The 18509-nt window shown below is 53.8% G+C and overlaps 8 protein-coding genes and 1 non-coding gene across 9 annotated transcripts; 4 read left to right on the forward strand and 5 right to left on the reverse strand.

The window, feature by feature from the left end:
- Positions 1–64: 64 nt before the first annotated feature.
- Positions 65–136, reverse strand: CONPUDRAFT_t97. The gene has a single exon. It is a non-coding gene; the product is annotated as a tRNA-Glu (tRNA).
- A 77-nt stretch (positions 137–213) lies between these two features.
- Positions 214–1325, reverse strand: CONPUDRAFT_84058 (DJ-1 PfpI family protein). Its single transcript, XM_007773825.1, has 2 exons — positions 1228–1325; positions 214–1178 (listed from the first exon to the last, which is right to left on the reverse strand). The coding sequence occupies exon 2, from the start codon at positions 1104–1106 to the stop codon at positions 381–383; it is 726 nt and encodes a 241-aa protein (XP_007772015.1). The 5' UTR covers positions 1107–1178; positions 1228–1325; the 3' UTR covers positions 214–380.
- A 130-nt stretch (positions 1326–1455) lies between these two features.
- CONPUDRAFT_167747 (uncharacterized protein) lies at positions 1456–3304 on the reverse strand (the record flags this gene model as incomplete). The annotated part of the gene is made up of 6 exons (XM_007773826.1): positions 2899–3304; positions 2577–2840; positions 2507–2523; positions 1971–2449; positions 1525–1914; positions 1456–1469 (listed from the first exon to the last, which is right to left on the reverse strand). The coding sequence occupies exons 2-6, from the start codon at positions 2799–2801 to the stop codon at positions 1456–1458; spliced, it is 1125 nt and encodes a 374-aa protein (XP_007772016.1). The 5' UTR covers positions 2802–2840; positions 2899–3304.
- A 247-nt stretch (positions 3305–3551) lies between these two features.
- Positions 3552–5135, forward strand: CONPUDRAFT_167748 (uncharacterized protein; the record flags this gene model as incomplete). The annotated part of the gene is made up of 5 exons (XM_007773827.1): positions 3552–3709; positions 3881–4046; positions 4099–4115; positions 4173–4651; positions 4708–5135. Exons 2-5 carry the CDS (start codon positions 4014–4016, stop codon positions 5133–5135), a joined length of 957 nt encoding a protein of 318 aa, XP_007772017.1. The 5' UTR covers positions 3552–3709; positions 3881–4013.
- A 773-nt stretch (positions 5136–5908) lies between these two features.
- On the forward strand, positions 5909–8320 carry CONPUDRAFT_128599 (chaperonin GroL). The gene is made up of 4 exons (XM_007773828.1): positions 5909–6176; positions 6227–6277; positions 6334–6394; positions 6455–8320. Exons 1-4 carry the CDS (start codon positions 5990–5992, stop codon positions 7962–7964), a joined length of 1809 nt encoding a protein of 602 aa, XP_007772018.1. The 5' UTR covers positions 5909–5989; the 3' UTR covers positions 7965–8320.
- Positions 8321–8754: 434 nt separating this feature from the next.
- Positions 8755–10473, forward strand: CONPUDRAFT_128604 (farnesyl-pyrophosphate synthetase). The gene is made up of 4 exons (XM_007773829.1): positions 8755–8932; positions 9078–9215; positions 9316–9632; positions 9694–10473. Exons 1-4 carry the CDS (start codon positions 8771–8773, stop codon positions 10250–10252), a joined length of 1176 nt encoding a protein of 391 aa, XP_007772019.1. The 5' UTR covers positions 8755–8770; the 3' UTR covers positions 10253–10473.
- Positions 10474–11265: 792 nt separating this feature from the next.
- CONPUDRAFT_156833 (uncharacterized protein) lies at positions 11266–11999 on the forward strand (the record flags this gene model as incomplete). Its single annotated transcript, XM_007773830.1, has 3 exons — positions 11266–11309; positions 11365–11788; positions 11877–11999. The coding sequence occupies 3 exons, from the start codon at positions 11266–11268 to the stop codon at positions 11997–11999; spliced, it is 591 nt and encodes a 196-aa protein (XP_007772020.1).
- Positions 12000–14519: 2520 nt separating this feature from the next.
- Positions 14520–16360, reverse strand: CONPUDRAFT_167751 (Pkinase-domain-containing protein; the record flags this gene model as incomplete). The annotated part of the gene is made up of 9 exons (XM_007773831.1): positions 14520–14728; positions 14791–15019; positions 15067–15201; positions 15262–15311; positions 15360–15425; positions 15477–15758; positions 15811–15919; positions 15971–16059; positions 16123–16360. 9 exons carry the CDS (start codon positions 16358–16360, stop codon positions 14520–14522), a joined length of 1407 nt encoding a protein of 468 aa, XP_007772021.1.
- Positions 16361–17011: 651 nt separating this feature from the next.
- CONPUDRAFT_156835 (uncharacterized protein) lies at positions 17012–18417 on the reverse strand (the record flags this gene model as incomplete). The annotated part of the gene is made up of 6 exons (XM_007773832.1): positions 17012–17338; positions 17390–17429; positions 17489–17502; positions 17534–17910; positions 17963–18071; positions 18121–18417. The coding sequence occupies 6 exons, from the start codon at positions 18415–18417 to the stop codon at positions 17012–17014; spliced, it is 1164 nt and encodes a 387-aa protein (XP_007772022.1).
- Between the last annotated feature and the right edge of the window lie 92 nt (positions 18418–18509).

Below are 18509 nucleotides of genomic sequence, written 5' to 3' on the forward strand. Positions count from 1 at the left end.
ATACGCGTTCGTGGCACAGGTTGAACAAAACAAACACACACTTCATTACGAAAATTAAAATGGATTCGGATACGGGGAGTCGAACCCCGAGCTGCCGCGTGAGAGGCGGCAATGTTAGCCGTTACACCATATCCGATATACAATGCGGCCGAGACATTGCATTTGAGATCTGTTGCTTTGTACATACGACCTTGATGACCGCCGTCCTCGACTGTCCACTACCGTCCACCATCAAGAAGCTTCAATACACAATTATTAGTGCCTCAGGCTGAAGTGCTATGAACTATTTGTGAAGGATGCTCGCTGGGTATGCAGAAATGACAGTAGCAGGAAGATGAGGGACGTGTACCAATTGAGCAGGAAGCGATAAGCCAGTGGGTTTATACATTCTCCCTCCACGCATATTCCATAATCTCTGCTATCTTCAATGCCGTATCCCGCCCATACCGCTCACTTGCGATGAACAGCGCCGCATCAATCCCACAGCTCACCCCGCCCGCGCTGATCACCCTCACACCATGCGCGTTCCTCCCAGCATCCACCCATCTCACTCTCCGTTCTTTGCCCTCCACAGGTCCCACAACCGTCGCGCCCTTCGCCGTCCCCGGATTCCTCCCCTTGTACCCCGCGACAATCCCCTCCAGCAAACTATATGCACTGAAATGCGTCGTGACCTTGAGCCCGTCGAATAGCCCCCGATACGCAAGCTTCAACGAGCCAGTGCATACACTCAGCATCACCCTCTCCGTCCCGTCCTCCATCGGCCCGAGCCTGCAGAACGCCTCCGCGATACCCAGCAGTCCATCAAAGTGCGTTTCCCCCTCCTTGAGATACGGCATGATGTGCTCGGTACCCGCGCCGGGCACGAGCAGGACGGCGAACGAGTTGATCGTGGCGAGCGCATCGGCGTGTGAGATGTTCCGCTGCAGCGCGTAGCCCTCGCCTGCGCGCGTAAGCTCGTCTGCAGCGGCGATAGTAATGCTGAACGGGAATTTGCCACCAGGGTATCCAGAGCTGCCGAGCACCTCGATCGGGCCGTTGAGGTCGAGGGTGTCGAAGTTGGGGAAGGGGAGGCAGAGGACGCGGAGCTTGTTTTGTGAGGACATGGCCGCCACTGGTGTTACGAGGATAGATGTTTTAGATGGACACGAGACGGCAAGTCCTCGTAAGAAATCGGGGTTTGCACATTACTCAGATGGGTGATGAAGTGCTGATTGATAACCTAAGGCCGTATATTTGCCGGACAGCAGGCGCTCTTCCAACTCGCGATCAGGCAAGCATAGACTTCGCGCCTTACGATCTTTCAGTACTAGCGAATCGCCCGAGATTTTACATTTACGACATTTTTTTACATCGGAAGCTACCCATAACCACTGACCCCAACATGCGCCCGCAATATTATTGTCCAGACCTCTCCTTCTAGTCACCAGAACGGCCGGAGTTTGTAAGGGGCAGCTAATAATCATCAGCTAGTCTGGAGACACATTAGCTAACTGTCAGCGACAACTCAAGGAGGTCACTCACTCGAAGTCCAGGTAAGTTGGCTCGCGCTCCCAGTGAAGTTACCCGTGCCATGCAGGTCCGTCCCGCTGAACGTGCCCAAGATATTCGCGGCTGTGATCCCAGAGCCCTGGTTCTCATACACCTTCACAGTCAACTCCCCGCTCGACAGCAGCGTCACCTCCGCCGCATTCGCATTCGAGATGAAGTCCGATTCCGTCTTGCCCGACACGATCGTCAGGTTCCCGCTGACGGTGCGTGTCCCGTTCGAGCCCGTTCCGTTCACCTTCGCGGGGGCCGGCACCGTCTTCGCGAAGCTGGTGACGTAGATGGTGATGGTCGCGTCGGAGTAGCTCGTGATGTTCACTGTCGCAGTGCCCGCCTTCGGGCCCACAGGCTTCGGACCACCCGTCCCTGGTCGCAAAGGTGAGCATGGAATGATAGAGCGAGCGACAGAGAGGAGTACTCACTGTTCCAGGTGACCGAAGCAGACCCAGTGAAGCTGCCCGTGCCATTCAGATCCGTAGCAGAGAACTTGCCAAGGTAGTTGTCCGGCGTGATCCCAGACCCGCTGTTCTGGTAGAACAACACTACAGCGATCCCCTCCGCGCTGACATCGACATCCGCCTTGTTCGTCTTCGACAGGAAGTCGTCCTCGGTCACGCCCTGCTTGAACACTAGGTCGCCCTCGATGTCGGGCCGCGACCCAACGGAGCCGGTGCCGTCGATGCCTGCAGGCGTCGGCACGCTATCGGCGAAGTCGGTGATGGTCACACCGATGGTCGCGGTGTAGAAGTTGGTGACGGTCAGAGCGACCTTGGCGGCCTTGAGGGTGGAGACGTTAGCGTTGAAGGCGACGTCCTTTGCGTGTCTGGCGTGTTCGAATCCGATGACGGACTTTTCGAGGGTGTCCTTCGGGAGTGCCTCGAGCTTCTCCTTGGGGATGCCGCTGTGGAAGCATTGGGTCAGCATCGATGGTGACAATGAACGAACGAAAGGGATCTACATGAGGTGAGAGATGTTCTATAGGATTTATGTGAGTTGAAAAAAGGACGTAGAATGGAATGTTAGCATACCTTGAGCGTGTCGTTGGAGATGGCAGAAGGCATGGTTGAGGGAGTAAGTGTTGTAGAGTTGAAAGATTGCGAGTGAAGACTGTGAATGCGGTTCTTGCTTCTGAGGGGTAGCCAGCGCGATGAGCACGCTTTTATACGTTTTGATCTCCTGGTAGTGGCTATTGTGTTAGAATCAGACCTACGAAAGACGAAGAGAGAACGTTCCAAGGTAAGACGCTTAGTCATGCGGAACGTTCTAAACGCTGCAATCTACCCCGCCGTGAGCTAGGGCAATCATTCAATGTCAACACGTCCATTCAAAGAGACATTGTCGTATCCCCACCGTTAAAGTTATGTCAAGTAAGAGAACGTTCTTTGACAACAAGGAGCTCAGTCATATCGTGTAACAATGTCCCTGAACAAACAGAAAAGTCGGGCATTGCTCTCATCCGGCCTGATAACGAACTCTTTCTTGCCCCTGGTCTATCCTTCGTACTCTTCATCTCGACGTATGATTGGATTATACTTGCTGCGATTATGATAAGTCCCTGCGCCATGTCAGCTTCCATATCTGATAGGGTGACCGGCCACTGAGAGGACGACAAGAGGACTTGGAGTCGGAGATTTCACCGGCGGCTAATCGTCACAGCGTGAGTTCTAATCGGTGTCTGAAAGACTGAGGTCAAACAAACTCCGCGCGGCCACAACTAGCCCTTCTCCCCTTTGACGGCTGTTTGAGAGCCTACTCTACCCCCATGATAGCCACAGTCCTCTAGACAGTAATGTTGTCAGCTTCGCTCAGATAGTAAGGTGTCTATACTGGATTGGTGAGGACGTTAATAGCTGTGCCATTTGACTAGGTCCGTTGCCTTATTCGTGCACTCGCTCGGTAGAATCTGCGCATTGCTGTGCCTCTGGTGACTCATCAGAACGTGCTCTCAGGCACGCAACATGAAGCGACGTACCTACCGACCAGGCTTTGTCTATTGATATTTTCCTCATCTGACGAGATCGACAGGGTGAATGATACGAACGAACGGCCGGGAGGACGCCACACCCGACTATTATTGGCGGGGGAACGTTCCGCGGCGGCGAAATCCGACTCCTTGTAATTGCGGAACGTTCTCCGAACTGGCTCAAAGGGCAAACTGGAGGTAGGGAAAGCAGTCCTATGATTCAGTCGTCGATGAGTGCGAATGGTCGGACCGTAATGGTGTGCTTTCGCGAGCTCACAATAGGATAGAGGGGAGCGCTAAAAGCGTTCTGGATGACATTAATGCCTTGTCCGAGAACGTTCCCTCTTCGTTGTTGACACTTGCATTCAGCTCCTAGATTATGGCCAGAGTGCCACAAAACGCATAAAAGCCCACTCGTCCGATCGAAAGCTGCTCAGAACGAAAATCACATTCGCACTCTTCACTTGCAATCTTCAACACCACACCACTTTCATCTTCAACCATGTCTTCTGCTATCTCCAACGACACACTCAAGGTACACTCACTATTCTCATCCACGAATTATCTTACTGATATACTTCATCTAGAACATCTCTCGCCTGATGTAGCCCCCTTTCATTTCTTAATTCTGACCATCAATGCTGACCCAATGTTTCCACAGCGGCATCCCCAAGGAGAAGCTCGAAGCGCTCCCGAAGGACACGCTCGAAAAGTCCGTCATCGGATTCGAACACGCCAGGCACGCTAAGGAGATCGCGTTCGATGCCAACACATCGACCGTCAAAGCCGCCAAGGTCTCTCTGACTGTCACCAACTTCTATACCGCGACCATCGGTGTGACCATCACCGGCTTCGCGGACAGCACGCCGACCCCCGCAGGCATCGACGGCACCGGCTCGGTCGGGTCGCGTCCGGATATCGAGGGCGACCTGGTGTTCAAGCAGGGCGTGACCGAGGACGACTTTTTGTCGAAGACGAACAAGGCAGATGTCGATGTCAGCGCGGAGGGGATCGCTGTGGTGTTGTTCTACCAGAACAGCGGGTCTGGGATCACGCCGGACAACTACCTTGGCAAGTTCTCTGCTACGGATCTGAAGGGAACGGGCAGCTTCACTGGCTCTGCTTCGGTCACCTGGAACAGTGAGTCCTTCTCTCTGTCGCTCGCTCTACCATTCCATGCTCACCTTTGCGACCAGGGACGGGTGGCCCGAAGCCTGTGGGTCCGAAGGCTGGCACGGCGACGGTGAACATCACGGGCTACTCCGACGCGACCATCACTATCGACGTCACCGGCTTCGCTAAGACGGTACCGGCCCCTGCAAAGGTGAACGGAACGGGCTCGAACGGGACACGCACCGTCAGCGGGAACTTGACGATTGTCTCGGGCAAGACAGAGTCGGACTTCATCTCGAAGGCGAACGCGGCGGAGGTGACGCTGTCGGCGACTGGAGTGCTGACAGTGAAGGTGTATGAGAACCAGGGGTCCGGGATCACGGCCGCGAATATCTTGGGCACGTTCAGCGGGACGGACCTGCATGGCACGGGTAACTTCACTGGGAGCGCGAGCCAGCTCACCTGGACTTCGAGTGAGTTCATCGTTAATGTGTCACTGAGCGTTGACTAACATGCTTTCAGAATAAGAGACATATGGGGTGTTTCGACGAACTCACCAATAGTTGGGTTAGACGGATGGTCTTGGTGCACGTCTCTTCGTGGTTTTATCTGAATGATTATGGATATGGCTTGCTTCCTATGTAAGAATAGTTGCGTATGATATGCTTACTGGCGTAGAGCACTTTTTATAAAATGCATTGATTCTTGACCCTTAAGTGGACGTGGATTCCGGTGTGAAGAACAGTGTTTACTTCGAGAGCATGAGTAAAAATCTGAGTCGACGCCCACGATCCCGTCTTGAACGACCAGAGGCATTTTCGATGTAAGGACAATGACATGGGTACCATCGTATTTCTATGAGAGCTGCTCGCTTCAAAGGCTCTTCGAGAAACTTCGACCGCCGTACGCAGCGGTGACACCTACTTTCATTTCCAATGTTGGAGAAGTGCGTGGGTGAGTGATGGATATGGTCGCCTTGAGGTTGCCTAGCCATATAGCCCGGTTCATAGAGGAGTCCATCAGAGGGCCATTCCAGCACAGGACCTCCGAGGAGTGTGAGGTGCGGCGATAACAAAGCGAGGGACACGCTGAGAACATGCGCGGACAGGGCCACGTCGAATGGCCGCTGCTAGAAAGGTCCGGAACACGGTCGAGAACAAGCAGCGCCGCGTTACGCGCGACGCGTGACCAGGGCCGGGCCGCGTTACACCGCGTGACGTGACCCCCATGCGCGTTACAAATTCTACGGCATCCGGCAAAGTTTTTCTGACGCGTTTCTTCCTCCGACGTTCTTCACCTCCTCTTTCTCGTCTGTTTTTCTTCGTCTTCCCTCGTCCCCTTCTCCCTTTCGTCATCAAAAGCGCAATGCACTCTGTCTCTGCTTCGAGCTCCCAGTCCCTCCGCCGCGCTATTGCGAAGGCTAACAAGCCTACGCTTACGCTTGTGCGCGGCGCTCATAAGGAGATTAAGTTCTCCAACGAGGGCCGGGCGAGCATCCTCAAGGGTGTCGACATCCTTGCTAATGCTGTCAGCGTGACCCTCGGTCCCAAGGGTAAGCGTCTGTCTTGTATATATGCGAACGTCGACTAACGCTATATGCAGGTCGTAATGTCATCATTGAGCAGTCTTTCGGCGGTCCCAAGATTACCAAGGGTATGTATGCCCCGCATTCCTGCGCCCGTCCGCCGAGCTGACCTCACCATCCTCAGATGGTGTCTCAGTCGCCAAGTCAATAACGCTCAAGGACAAGTTTGAGAACCTCGGTGCCAGGTACGTGTTTTCCCAAGGTCAAAATTTTCCTCGCACGCTTACCCATGCGTACCCGTAAAGGCTCGTCCAGGACGTCGCGCAGAAGACGAACGAGACTGCCGGTGACGGTACCACCACGGCGACCGTCCTCGCTCGCGCCATCTACTCGGAGGGTGTCAAGAACGTCGCTGCCGGCTGCAACCCCATGGACCTCCGCCGTGGCTCGCAGGCCACCGTCGACCGCGTCGTTGACTTCCTTGCGTCCAAGACCAAGACGATCACCACGACGGCGGAGATCGCCCAGGTCGCGACCATCTCGGCGAACGGCGACACCCACGTCGGGAACCTCATTGCGCAGGCCATGGAGAAGGTCGGCAAGGAGGGCGTCATCACCGTCAAGGAGGGCAAGACCATCGAGGACGAGATCGAGATCACTGAGGGCATGCGCTTCGACCGTGGCTACATCTCGCCCTACTTCATCACCGACGTCAAGTCGCAGAAGGTCGAGTTCGAGAAGCCCCTCGTTCTCCTCAGCGAGAAGAAGATTTCGCTCCTCCAGGATATCCTCCCCTCGCTTGAGGCTGCTGCCCAGGCTCGTCGCCCTCTCCTCATCATTGCCGAGGACATCGACGGCGAGGCTCTTGCTGCGTGCATCCTCAACAAGCTCCGCGGTCAGCTCCAAGTCGCCGCTGTCAAGGCTCCCGGGTTCGGTGACAACCGCAAGTCCATCCTCGGTGACGTCGCTATCCTCACTGGTGGTACCGTCTTCACCGACGAGCTCGACATCAAGCTCGAGCGTGCCACGCCCGACCTCCTCGGCAGCACTGGGTCCGTTACCATCACCAAGGACGACACCATCTTCCTCAACGGCGAGGGCTCCAAGGATGCCATCCAGGCCCGCTGCGAACAGATCCGTGCTGTCCTCAACGACGCCTCCACTTCGGACTACGACAAGTCCAAGCTTTCTGAGCGTCTTGCCAAGCTCAGCGGTGGTGTTGCCGTCATCAAGGTCGGTGGCTCATCCGAAGTTGAGGTCGGCGAGAAGAAGGACCGCTATGACGACGCCCTTAACGCTACCCGTGCTGCCGTCGAGGAGGGTATCCTCCCCGGTGGTGGTATCGCTCTCCTGAAGGCCTCCCTCGCCGTGACGACGAACAACCCGTCGAGCACCGCGGGCGGCAGCGTCTCCCCCAACGCGGACGCAGCTGTTATCCCCACCGCCAACTTTGACCAGGAGCTCGGTGTCAACATCATCCGCCGCGCGTTGACACAGCCCGCACGCACGATCCTCAACAACGCCGGCGAGGAGTCGAGCGTGATTGTTGGCACGCTCCTGGCCAAGTATGGCAGTCCTGCCGACTTCCAGATGGGCTACAACGCTGCTACTGGGCAGTACGTCGACATGATCAAGGAGGGTATCGTGGACCCGCTCAAGGTCGTGCGCACCGCGCTCGTTGATGCCTCGGGTGTTGCGAGCTTGTTGACCACGAGCGAGGCGTGCGTCGTCGATGCGCCCGAGGAGGACAAGCCCGCTGGCGGCATGCCCGGTATGGGAGGCATGGGTGGTATGGGTGGTATGGGCGGCTTCTAAGCTGCTTTGCCTCCTAGGCTGCCGTGATGTCTCCTCTGTCTGTTCTCGGATTGGGTTATGTTGCCGGTGACTCCATTGACGCTTCCCCCTCACATGCATTACACCTCCGCACGCCATCAGTTTTTGCTTTCTCGCTGCATTATCAAACCACTCATAAAGCCAATCATATATACTACAGTAACCTCACGCATACACTTTTACGTACCTAGTCTGTCTCCCCTTGTTAGTGCTTCTTATAGATCTAGTAGGCTTTTACCAGCTGTTTCTTTTTTACTTATAAGTTACGAAGATCGTTGTGTTACGTGTTACGTATTGCGACGAATGCATCACCACTCAGTGCTATTGTTGTCTCATCATTTGAAGTGCGTGATCAAGCTTGCTGTCTGGGTTTTGACATGGGGCGACGAGGAATGGTGTGACTGGAAGGTGGCGTTTGTCGAACGAGGTAGCTGGAGGTGTATATCGGACGACGAGCTGGTGGACCAATCGGGGAGACAAAAGCACAGTGAGACGAGAATGAAGGGTGCAAATAAGACCGAGGAGTTTGTCGCGTTCCCGGTATCTCCTGATGTGGATTTGTTGATTATCGGCCCATGGACAAAAGCACGCGGCGCTCTTATAACGCGTTGCTCCTTGGCTTTGGGCACTCCAGGTCGCTTGCTCTCTAGGTGCGTCCCTTCTGTTGCCCGTCGTTCTCCTTCGGGGGTGTGCACGGTTCTAAACTCACCTGATCTCCTGCTTTCGTGTAGAACACCGATACCAACACTATCTAAAGACCCTCCAAGAAGAAGAAGAAGAAGAAGAAGATGCAGCCGACGAACAAGGCAGACGTTGCTCTCGCAGCTGGCGACAAGAAGAAGGCGCGGCGCGCGCGGTTCCAGCGCGTGTTCGAGACGATGCGGGACGAGCTTATTGCGCATATGACGGCGAACCATATGCCGGACGAGGCGGTGGAGTGGTATCGCGCTGTGCGTCTTTCTTTCTCCCTTCCCTTTCCCCTGTATCCTGTATCCACTTCTCTGTTCATTTTGCATCGCTGTGTCATCTTTCATCTTCGCTTTGAGGCTTTGACAATGGACTGTGATAAGCGACGCAGCTGACCTTGATGCACAGAACCTCGAGTACAATGTGCCCGGCGGCAAGCTTAACCGCGGCATGTCGGTGCCCGACAGCGCGGAGGTGATTCTCGGGCGTGCGCTCACCGACGACGAGTACTTCAAGGCTGCGCTGCTGGGGTGGATGATCGAGCTCGTGCGTTTCTCGTCCTCTCCGATCTCTCCATTTCTCAACATTTGGCGCCCCTAATCCACCATGCACACGGTGACCAACACGCGATCTCTCATGGATGCAGCTCCAAGCGTTCTTCCTCGTCTCGGACGACATGATGGACGACAGCACGACGCGCCGCGGGCAGCCGTGCTGGTACCGCAAAGACCTCGGCCCGAACAGCGCGATCGCCAAGGTCGGCAATATCGCGATCAACGACTCGTTCATGCTCGAGGGCGCCATCTACCACCTACTCAAGAAGCACTTCCGCGCGGAGCCGTACTATGTCGATATCCTGGAGCTCTTCCAGGAGACGACGTTCCAGACGGAGATGGGGCAGCTCGTGGATCTGATCACGGCGCCTGAGGATAATGTCGATCTCAGCCGGTTCAATATGGACAAGTGCGTGTGTTGTTCTGCGCATACGCACGATCGCAGCTGACCTTCCTGCGATCGCGTCCAGGTACAAGTTCATCGTGCGCTACAAGACCGCGTACTACTCGTTCTACCTCCCCGTCGCGCTCGCGATGCGTATGACCGGCGTGCCGGACACATACACCGCCGCGGGCGCGCCCTTTGCGCCGTACGAGACCGCGCTGAAGATCCTGATCGACATCGGCGAGTACTTCCAGGTGCAGGACGACTTCCTCGACTTCCACGGGACCGAGGCGCAGATCGGGAAGCGCGGGACGGACATTGTGGACAACAAGTGCTCGTGGTGCGTGAACACCGCGCTGGGCGTTGTGTCGCCCGCGCAGCGGAAGGTGCTGGACGAGCATTATGGGCGCAAGAATCTGCAGGACCACGAGGAGGAGGCGAAGCATGAGAGGGAGGTGAAGAGGCTGTATGGGGAGATTGAGTTGCCGAGGTTGTATAGGGAGTATGAGGAGAGGATTGTGGGCGAGATTAGGAAGGTGGTGGCGACGGTGCCTGTGCCGGAGGGCGCGCAGGGGCAGGGCGCGGTGCTCAGGCCGGAGGTGTTTACTGTGTTCTTGGACAAGATCGTTGGGAGGTCGAAGTAAAGGGCTGGAGATACCTCGAAGGGATATGCGAATGTAGGATTGGCTTGCGATATGCTGGATTCTCTGTTGTACGCGTTTACTGTGCTTTGATGGCGTTGGTATCTTCTCTGTTTCTTATCTACACTGCTTGTGCACTTTGTAGTCCTGTGCAACGGCGCTTGCCTCGTGGCTGTGTTTTAGCGCCCATTCTCTTGGGTGTCATGGACACGCTTTGGACCGCCTCGTCGCCTCCGCCTTTTCGCCACCTCCAGTTCTGCGTCAAGTATGCGGCTAATCCGTCTCATCCGATGATTGTTAGGGCGCACAAAGTCTAGTGATAGTGCTACTAGCATCACCATCAACTCTGCATCATCCAAGACAGTCGCATCCACCGATACAGTTACAGTGGGTAAGCCTATTAACCTCCCCGTGGCTCCCACCCGGAAACCAACCTGTGATGATGGATGGCGCCTCGGGTGCTATCAAACCAAAGTCCCAGACTCAGAGCGCTGCCTCGTTCCGTCCCTGTTCTGTCAACCACACTACCGGAGTCGCTAGTCCCTGTCCGTCGAGATGATACATGGGTAGGCGCGCACAGGTCCCGCCAAACACGCCCAAACCCCGTATGCGTTATGATGGGCCGGCGCTCGCTCTGCTCGGTTTCTCTCCACTACTGCTGTGCGGTCGTCCCCCTCGCCCCTTCTTCCTTTTGTTTTCGCCTGGGCTTGGCTCCCTTTGTTTTCGTTCGTTTTCGTTGTGCATTTTCGTCGTTCTTTTGTGCTTGTTCTTTTATCTTTATCCCTGGTCCGGTCCTGGTGATTCGGCGACAAGTCTCGATCTGATAGTCAAGTCAAGTCACGATTCGAGAGTCGGATACTTCAGCTTGCTTCGACGCTCAGGCCCTCTTTTTCTCAGATCTATATATTCGTTATGAGTGCGTGTTTATTGCTGCTCTTTGTCTGCACAGCTGGAGCTGATCTTGTGCGCGTTTCACAGGTCTCACTTTGTTCGCTGTTGGAGCGCTTGCGCTGTCTATGCTTCCTGTTGTGCGGGCGGACCTGCACTGTTCTGCTGAGATGTGCGTTATCGTCATGGTTTGTGACCTGATGAAAAGCTGACGGAGAGCATCGCAGTAATGGGGAGAACGTGTGCGATTGGATCAACGACCACACCGGAGTAGGAATCGCCATTCTCCTGGGCATCCGTGAGTTCTTCACTCATTTGCACCACATCGCCTTGAAATCCAAGACTCATCATGCATCACGCCCCTCTGCTCCCACTCCCACTGCATTCACACCATCAGTCGGCACTGTGGTCTTCTTCCTCTTCCTTTTCGCGCACATGCGCGCGGACCAGTCCTCCCGCTGGTCCCTCCCGCCCACCGCGCCCTCGCAGGACTACCTCCGCGCCATATCCCCCGCGCCGCAGCTGCCGCCCATCGCATCGCGCAGCGCATCGCCCTTCCCGTTCGCTGCCGCGGCGGGGTCGTCGTCGTCGCCGAAGAAGGACACGTTTGATGGGGAGACGGTTCGGCCGGGGAGCTATCAGTATGTGAACGTGAGTAACGCTCTGTTTTTTGTGTTCTTTCCTGCTCCTTTGGTTTTACGGGCTGACGGTTCTTTGCTTGGACGATTGATAACAATAGACGTTCGCGAATTTTGGGACGAGCAGTACGACTTCGAGCCTCGTGCGTCCGCCGCCTGCGTACGACTCGCCGCAGATGCGCTCGTCTGTGCAGGCGGGGCAGTATCATGGCTTTGCGATCTAAAGGATGATGTAGGGTACTGTGCCCCACCACTAGTTCGACGGTCCACCACTAGTTCGTCACCCCCCGTTTTTGACCATTCCTCCCTTTCCACCTCCCATTTTTATTAGCAATACGTCATTATCATACTGCTGTCATATCATTTTCTCGAAAACCCGGTGAAAATCGATGCATTTCTGTGTTGTCGAATAGGGGTCGTGACGGCGAGTTTTGTCACTCCTTCGACACCTCGCAAAACATCCGTAGCTGAGTTTTAACCTAGTTGCATAAGTCTGATGTTGCTATTGATATTCTACGCGTGAATGGCCACCGCAAAGCGGTCGTGGCTCAGTGGTTTTGGCGGCATCACACATCATTTTGCTTACGATTCAGGAGTTCGATCCCTCCTGTTGCCATGTTTGAGGCCTCAGCGTGTCACTCTCACCTTAATGCCGCGCTGCCGAGATGTGACCAACTCCGTGATCAAGTGTGACAAATGTGACCGTCGAAGTAGTGGTGGGCCGTCGAACTAGTGGTGGGCCGTCGAACTAGTGGTGGGGCACAATAGAGGAGACGGTGTGGTACGGGAAAAGATTGGCTTGACGACGTCACCCTCGTGCCTTGTCACGACCCGGTATAATGTTATGCGCAACGACAGATATAGATTTCGTACACCACTGTATGTGCGGCGATGCGAACACAAGTATCATATTTGCTTGGACAGAGCGAGGTGCTTGGGCTGCACCTGGGTGCACGCAACGTGTATGAACGACCGTGGGGTAGCAAACTGCGGTATAACCACGTTCATGCACACTTCGTGCTCCGCCGCTTCGATTCGGCGGTGACCAAGCATGTACATGAACATCTGGTTGTTGAGATCTTGAGACTGTAGCCCCTTTCACCTCGGGCAAACACCAAAAACCCAGCTCCGAAAATAACACGGAAAATGGACTGGAAAGAAATAATGTTCTCACGTTTTTCCGCTCCGAGGAAATCGGACGGAAATTTAGCATTTTCCGTTGCGTTTTCGACCAAGAGGTATACTCTATAAATGGTAATATATCCCGGGATATTTCCGGATTGTGGAAAAACACACGTGGCAGCTGCCTTTTCTGGGCCAGACAATCCACCGGAAAAGCCTTCATTTCGGGCCGTTTTCCAGGGTTCGGAAAGGAAGACTTTCCCACGTCCGAAAATTGTTCCGGATACTATACATGTTCATGTCTATTTCCATGAGGTCGACATACAACGGGAACGTAAAATAACCAGTAATGCCACAGTGCGTAAAGTAAAACCTGAGGAAACATGACCTCCCTACGGAAGCGCTCTGCATGAGCCATGGGTATAAAGTTGGGCCTCCGATGTGCGAGTAGGCCATGTCGTGGATGCCGACCGCCGAATAGCAGCATGAAGCATGGCTAGTTCTAGTTAAGGGCGAGAATCACGGATGTATGAGTATAATGAAGTTGACATTGAGGTCAAAGCCCAGTCAGCGAATATCGACTTAACTGTTGCTGGTTAATACCAAACGAGGCGAAGGGAAGGACCTCGTGCCTCGTCAAGGGAGCGGAAACCCATGTCCTGGTGGTAGCGAACGACACATGGACGTTGAGCTACTGCTCAGAGGATGATATGAGCTTGCCGGTGGATAATGTGGCTAATACCCCATGTAATCGTCAGTGAATCGAGCGCACATGAAATACCAGCAAGAACTTACCATCTGGGTTCCAGATCTTTGACGCGCGCTCAGAAGCCGAGACGATTAGTCTGCGTGAACCTGACAGAACTCAAACCAACTCACTCGATGAGGTGGACTAGGTCTGACCTTCCTTTGCCTTCCTTTGGGAACGTTCCGTACGACATGCAATATAGCTAGATCCTTCTAGAGGTGGTCATCGTAACTGAGTGGCTGTAGCCGTGTACGTACGCACAACGTCAAAAACCCTCCGGCACCTTATTCGTTCGCACATGAACTCCCTTCGTCGGATGACACCGAAGGCGTGCATGGTCATCGGGCCGGAACTCGTCTGAGGATGGTCAAATTAGACTAGATGTATGTTGTACGTACGAACGTAGATACGTACCCCTTGGTGGACAAGCTTGGACTGGCCGCTGCTGCGGAGCTTTGAGAGCAGCTTTAGCCTATTGTATGACTTTCCAAGACGAGGTTTGCATGAGTAAGGATAGCGACGAGCGCAGGCACGGGAGAAGAAGGCGGCGCAAATTCAAGGGAACTCCACGCGCACGAATCACAAGGTGGACATCACTTTCCTTATTCGTATGTACCTACGTACAATTCCGAAAATTCCCGAGCAAGATACGGGTCGTACCTACGTACTAACCCGAAAATACCCGAACTGCACGCCAGCCTATGCGGGCGTACGCTTCCGTAACTCATAATCTAACGTGTTTGTGTACTATTTCGTGAGTGCATGACTGTCGTGAACCAAAAAAAAGACGATTCTCGAAAGAAATTTACAAGGTGACTCGGAAATTTCGCCTCATGCGAACCGTGTCCTCTTCGCAGTGCGTCCAAATCCGTGTCTACTCCTCAACCAAAGCGAAGACGGCGTCCCAGTCGCACTCCTTGGGAATAGCTGACGTCTCGCATTCGGCCTTGATGGATAGCGCGTCGGGGTCTAGAGCGGCACGGCCATGCTGGTAGCCCGCGAGCCAGGGGTGATGTTTAGCTCTCGCCAGAGACATACGCTTCGCGGGGTTAGACTCGAGAAGGCGTCGAATCAAATTCGTAGCTGGGAGGCAAAGAAGGTAGGCATCAGGATCATATAGCTGAAGGAGTTTACACAAAAATCACCATTTTTGGTTGCCTTTACGTCCTTCAAGAGTAGTTGCCATCTAATCGTGCGCTCTACGACGCGCTGCTGGACATCGGGCGACGCCCCTTTAATAAAAGGTAATCGACCGGTTAACATCTGGAAGATGATGACGCCAACGCTCCACGAGTCAACAAGTTTATCGTATTTTTTGGCGTTCTTTCGTTTGGCAATCTCTGGCGCAAGGTAAGCCTCCGTACCGCAAAACGTCTATGGGGGCTGTTAGCCATTTGCATGAAAAAGCAAGAGTAGCTAACCTTGAGACCTGACGCGTGACTAATAGCCTTGGCGAGACCAAAGTCAGCGATTTTGACGACGGGCGGGTTTGTAGAAGTAAGCAGGATGTTTTCGGGCTTCAGATCGCGGTGCACGATGCCTTGACTATGAACGAACTGATATGGCGGTCATGGTTAGACGCACTAAAACAAAACAAAAAAGATGGCTTGACTTACTGATAAAGTATCGACCAGCTGGGATGTTATATAGCTAGCCAGATGGTTCTCTGTAAAAGCGTTAATCATCAGGTAGAACATGGAGGTATACAACGTACTCAAACGAACACGAGCTTCTATAAAATTGAGCAAATCCCCGCCATCTACGAGTTCGAGGACGAGACCTAATCGCATATCAGCGACTCATTAGGCAGAAAATCGAGCCAGTTACGTACTAATCCGTGAATTCTCGAAGAACACCTCTTCGAGCTGGCAGATGTTCTTGTGCTGAAGCTTCCCGAGAGCGAAGATCTCTCTTGTGAGGAATGAAGAGATAGAGTCGGCGTGGTCGAGCGTCTTGTCATGGAGGACCTTGATGGCATACCACTGGTTCGTCGTACGTGAAAGGCTGCGAATAACGGTGCCGAATGCACCCTGTCCAAGCTGATCACCGAACTGGTAAAACTCCTCTACAACGCTACGGTGCAGCGCGGAGGCTTTATGGCGATAGATGAAGCCTATGAAGATGCGTTAAACCCCAATACGATTAAGTAATATGGACAAGCATACGGAAATCCTCCAGCGACGAGCTGCGGTTAGCCTTGTATTGTCCAAACGTGATCTCATCGCCATCTCTCAAGATTGCTGTTTGACCCTTCCTGATATCGTTGCCGTTAATCTATTAAACGATTTAGCATACACCCAGCATTGTTTTGGAAATAATATTTACCCAAGTTCCGTTACCCGAAAGGTCCTTCACTGTGACGTGAGACTTGCCATTGCACCGCTCGTCCCACTGTAGTACGCAATGAGGATTTCCTACATCATCCAATGTCAGCAAAATAATGTCAAGAACAGCGATAAACTGAGCATGATACGCACCGATTGTAATATGAGGTAGAACTACCGCGTTCCCTTCAGAAGTTCTACCAATGGAGATGACGGGCTGGGCCTTGTACAGAGCCACGCAGTCCAGCAACGGGCTACGGGGCTCAAGGGTGCCCCACAGGCGATCATCGAAATCATTGGCTGCGGGGTATCCAGCCTCGTCCTGGATTTCGGTCGCTTCTGTACGCGCATCCGCTGAGTATGTGGACACGAAGTCATTGGTGGGCTGCATTCTGGAGAGCGTTGGGACGTGCTGAGCGGTATTTGGATGTCTTCGAACGGTGAAAAAACGACGGCAGGAGGTCGGGCATGGCTATAAACCACAAATTCGATTGTCATGGACAAAAGCTTTGACCGCTAGGGTACGGTTAGGCCTGGAGGGGGGCCATAGCCGCATTGGACTTACGCTTGATCGTAGTAGTAACGGGCCGAACTTCAAGTCTAAGCGTTCAAGCGACTAAGTCTAGACGCTTGGGCGATGGATGACCATGGGGATTACGGCTGCCCTCCCGCGGAATGCTTCGTTTTTTGCCGTTGCTTGGTGGTGTTCGGGGCAGAGGCGATAGAGATGTTTTTGCAGAAACAATCAGAGAATGGAAGAGAATGACCATCGGCGAGGAAGGAGGTATGGGTGTCCAAGGATAGGCGTAGTTCAGCAGGGGCGGACAAGTGCATGGTTCGAGTGTGGAGTGGTAGGGACGAAGGGACGAGGACAAGCGCAGGAGGGTCATCGGTTGTATCATGGCCACGTGACCCGCGGGGTACCTTCTAACCGCGGTCAATTGCCTCTACTAGCTGGATAGACACCGTCGCTCGTAGCATTGCCGCAAAATTTAAGCAAAGGAAAATCAATTAGTATGTTGGAGAATTACATGCTTATTCTCTACGTGACAATATAGCCCTCGCCAACTGGGTAAGAACGCGTGTGGCTCGTGAAGTATAGGAGTGTAACCGTAAACGAGGCGACCCATAGAGCAGTAATAACTTTCCTTGTAGGCTGCAGATGCGCACTTGCAGCCTTCACCGAAGGAACACGATCTCGGATATGATACAAAATCGCAGGTAGAGAGGCTTCACGCACGCTCCCTAAGAAAATGAGCACCTTCACATTCAGCATCTGCGCCCACCATTGCAGTCGACGAGAGACCGTCGAGCTGATGAAATATATGAATCCTTCCATGCCGAGAACCCAGTCCTGGTTCGATGCAGGCTACGATAAGCATAGTAAGCCCCAGCTCCTCAATGAAAACCTAAGACTTACCAACATGTCCGTAGCTCGAGACAAAATGCGGGGCACAATACTGCGCATCGGATCGTAAGTTTCACTTCAACAACACACAGTTACGATCGTCGTAAGTACTTGCCTACTACAGTCTTGAGGATGTTTAGTACAGCCGGGGCAGACGATGCCCTGACTGGCTAGTTCGCTTTGCAGGCTCGCACGGTCTTGAAGGTTCCGGTCCACCATAGAGAGGCGAACTTCGTGAACTTCGTCAGAAATGGAGGAGCATCGTGAATCGAGGTTGGCAATGAGAGAATGCAGCTTGACATTCTCCTCCAAAAGCTGGCGCGTTGTCGAGTCCAACGCGTCCCGAACGTGGGTTACACTGGAAGACAGGACGTCCGTAGATTCGCGGAGTAGTTCTTGTTGCTGACATAGCCCAGTGAACGCCGCATCGGTAGAAGCAACTTGATCCTTGGCTTTGGCTCCTGCGTGTGAGATGTCATCTCTGACGCCGTCAACCTCTTTGAGCAACTGTTTTTCGAAAGCACTCAGTGCTTCTGCAGGATGTTAGTGTATACATGATATGAGAGAGGACGTCACTCTGCGTACCACCCTGTTTCGTTAGCTGTCTCCCTAACGCCTCCTTGAGTCCTTCGACAAGGGTTTTCAGGTCGTTGACTGCCGTCTCTAGTGTAGCCATAGAGGACAAGTTCCCCTCCTAACAAATTAGTATGGGCTAGGTAACTCGATAGCAAGAAGACATATACCTCCTCAGCGTGCGCCTTATTGAGGTCTTGCAAAATCCGCCCGACACCGTTTGCCACTTGCACCAATTCATCTTTGACACTGTAGGATCCCCATGCATCTTCCGAGAAGCCATATATATTTGGCTGGTCAGCATGACCAGTGGCACGCGGCGGTCCATTAGGTATGGTCGTATCGGAAGTGCCGAGTTTTCTAGCCGGAGAGAGTTGGACATCATCATCGACATCATCATAGAAAGGGAAGTCCGTGGCGGTCACGACTTCAAGAGTAGGGCTTGAAGGGCTCTCTCCAGGACGCATCATGGGAGGAGGAGAGACGTTGACGAGATGTGGGCGATGAATGGCTACTGGCCATGTACCGATAACCCTTGTGCCGTTCTCGGCCAACGCGA

This window comes from Coniophora puteana, assembly GCF_000271625.1.
Source record: "Coniophora puteana RWD-64-598 SS2 unplaced genomic scaffold CONPUscaffold_11, whole genome shotgun sequence".
Classification (NCBI taxonomy): Eukaryota; Fungi; Basidiomycota; class Agaricomycetes; order Boletales; family Coniophoraceae; genus Coniophora; species Coniophora puteana.

Excerpts from the sequence above, each read along its gene's own strand:
- CONPUDRAFT_84058 (XM_007773825.1), bottom strand. The coding sequence starts at position 1,106 with ATGTCCTCACAAAACAAGCTCCGCGTCCTCTGCCTCCCCTTCCCCAAC.
- CONPUDRAFT_128599 (XM_007773828.1), top strand. The coding sequence starts at position 5,990 with ATGCACTCTGTCTCTGCTTCGAGCTCCCAGTCCCTCCGCCGCGCTATT. Across the intron at positions 6,177-6,226 it reads CGTGACCCTCGGTCCCAAGG|GTCGTAATGTCATCATTGAG; the intron begins GTAAGCGTCTGT and ends CGCTATATGCAG. Across the intron at positions 6,395-6,454 it reads TTTGAGAACCTCGGTGCCAG|GCTCGTCCAGGACGTCGCGC; the intron begins GTACGTGTTTTC and ends GTACCCGTAAAG.
- CONPUDRAFT_128604 (XM_007773829.1), top strand. The coding sequence starts at position 8,771 with ATGCAGCCGACGAACAAGGCAGACGTTGCTCTCGCAGCTGGCGACAAG. Across the intron at positions 9,216-9,315 it reads TGGGGTGGATGATCGAGCTC|CTCCAAGCGTTCTTCCTCGT; the intron begins GTGCGTTTCTCG and ends TCATGGATGCAG. Across the intron at positions 9,633-9,693 it reads AGCCGGTTCAATATGGACAA|GTACAAGTTCATCGTGCGCT; the intron begins GTGCGTGTGTTG and ends GATCGCGTCCAG.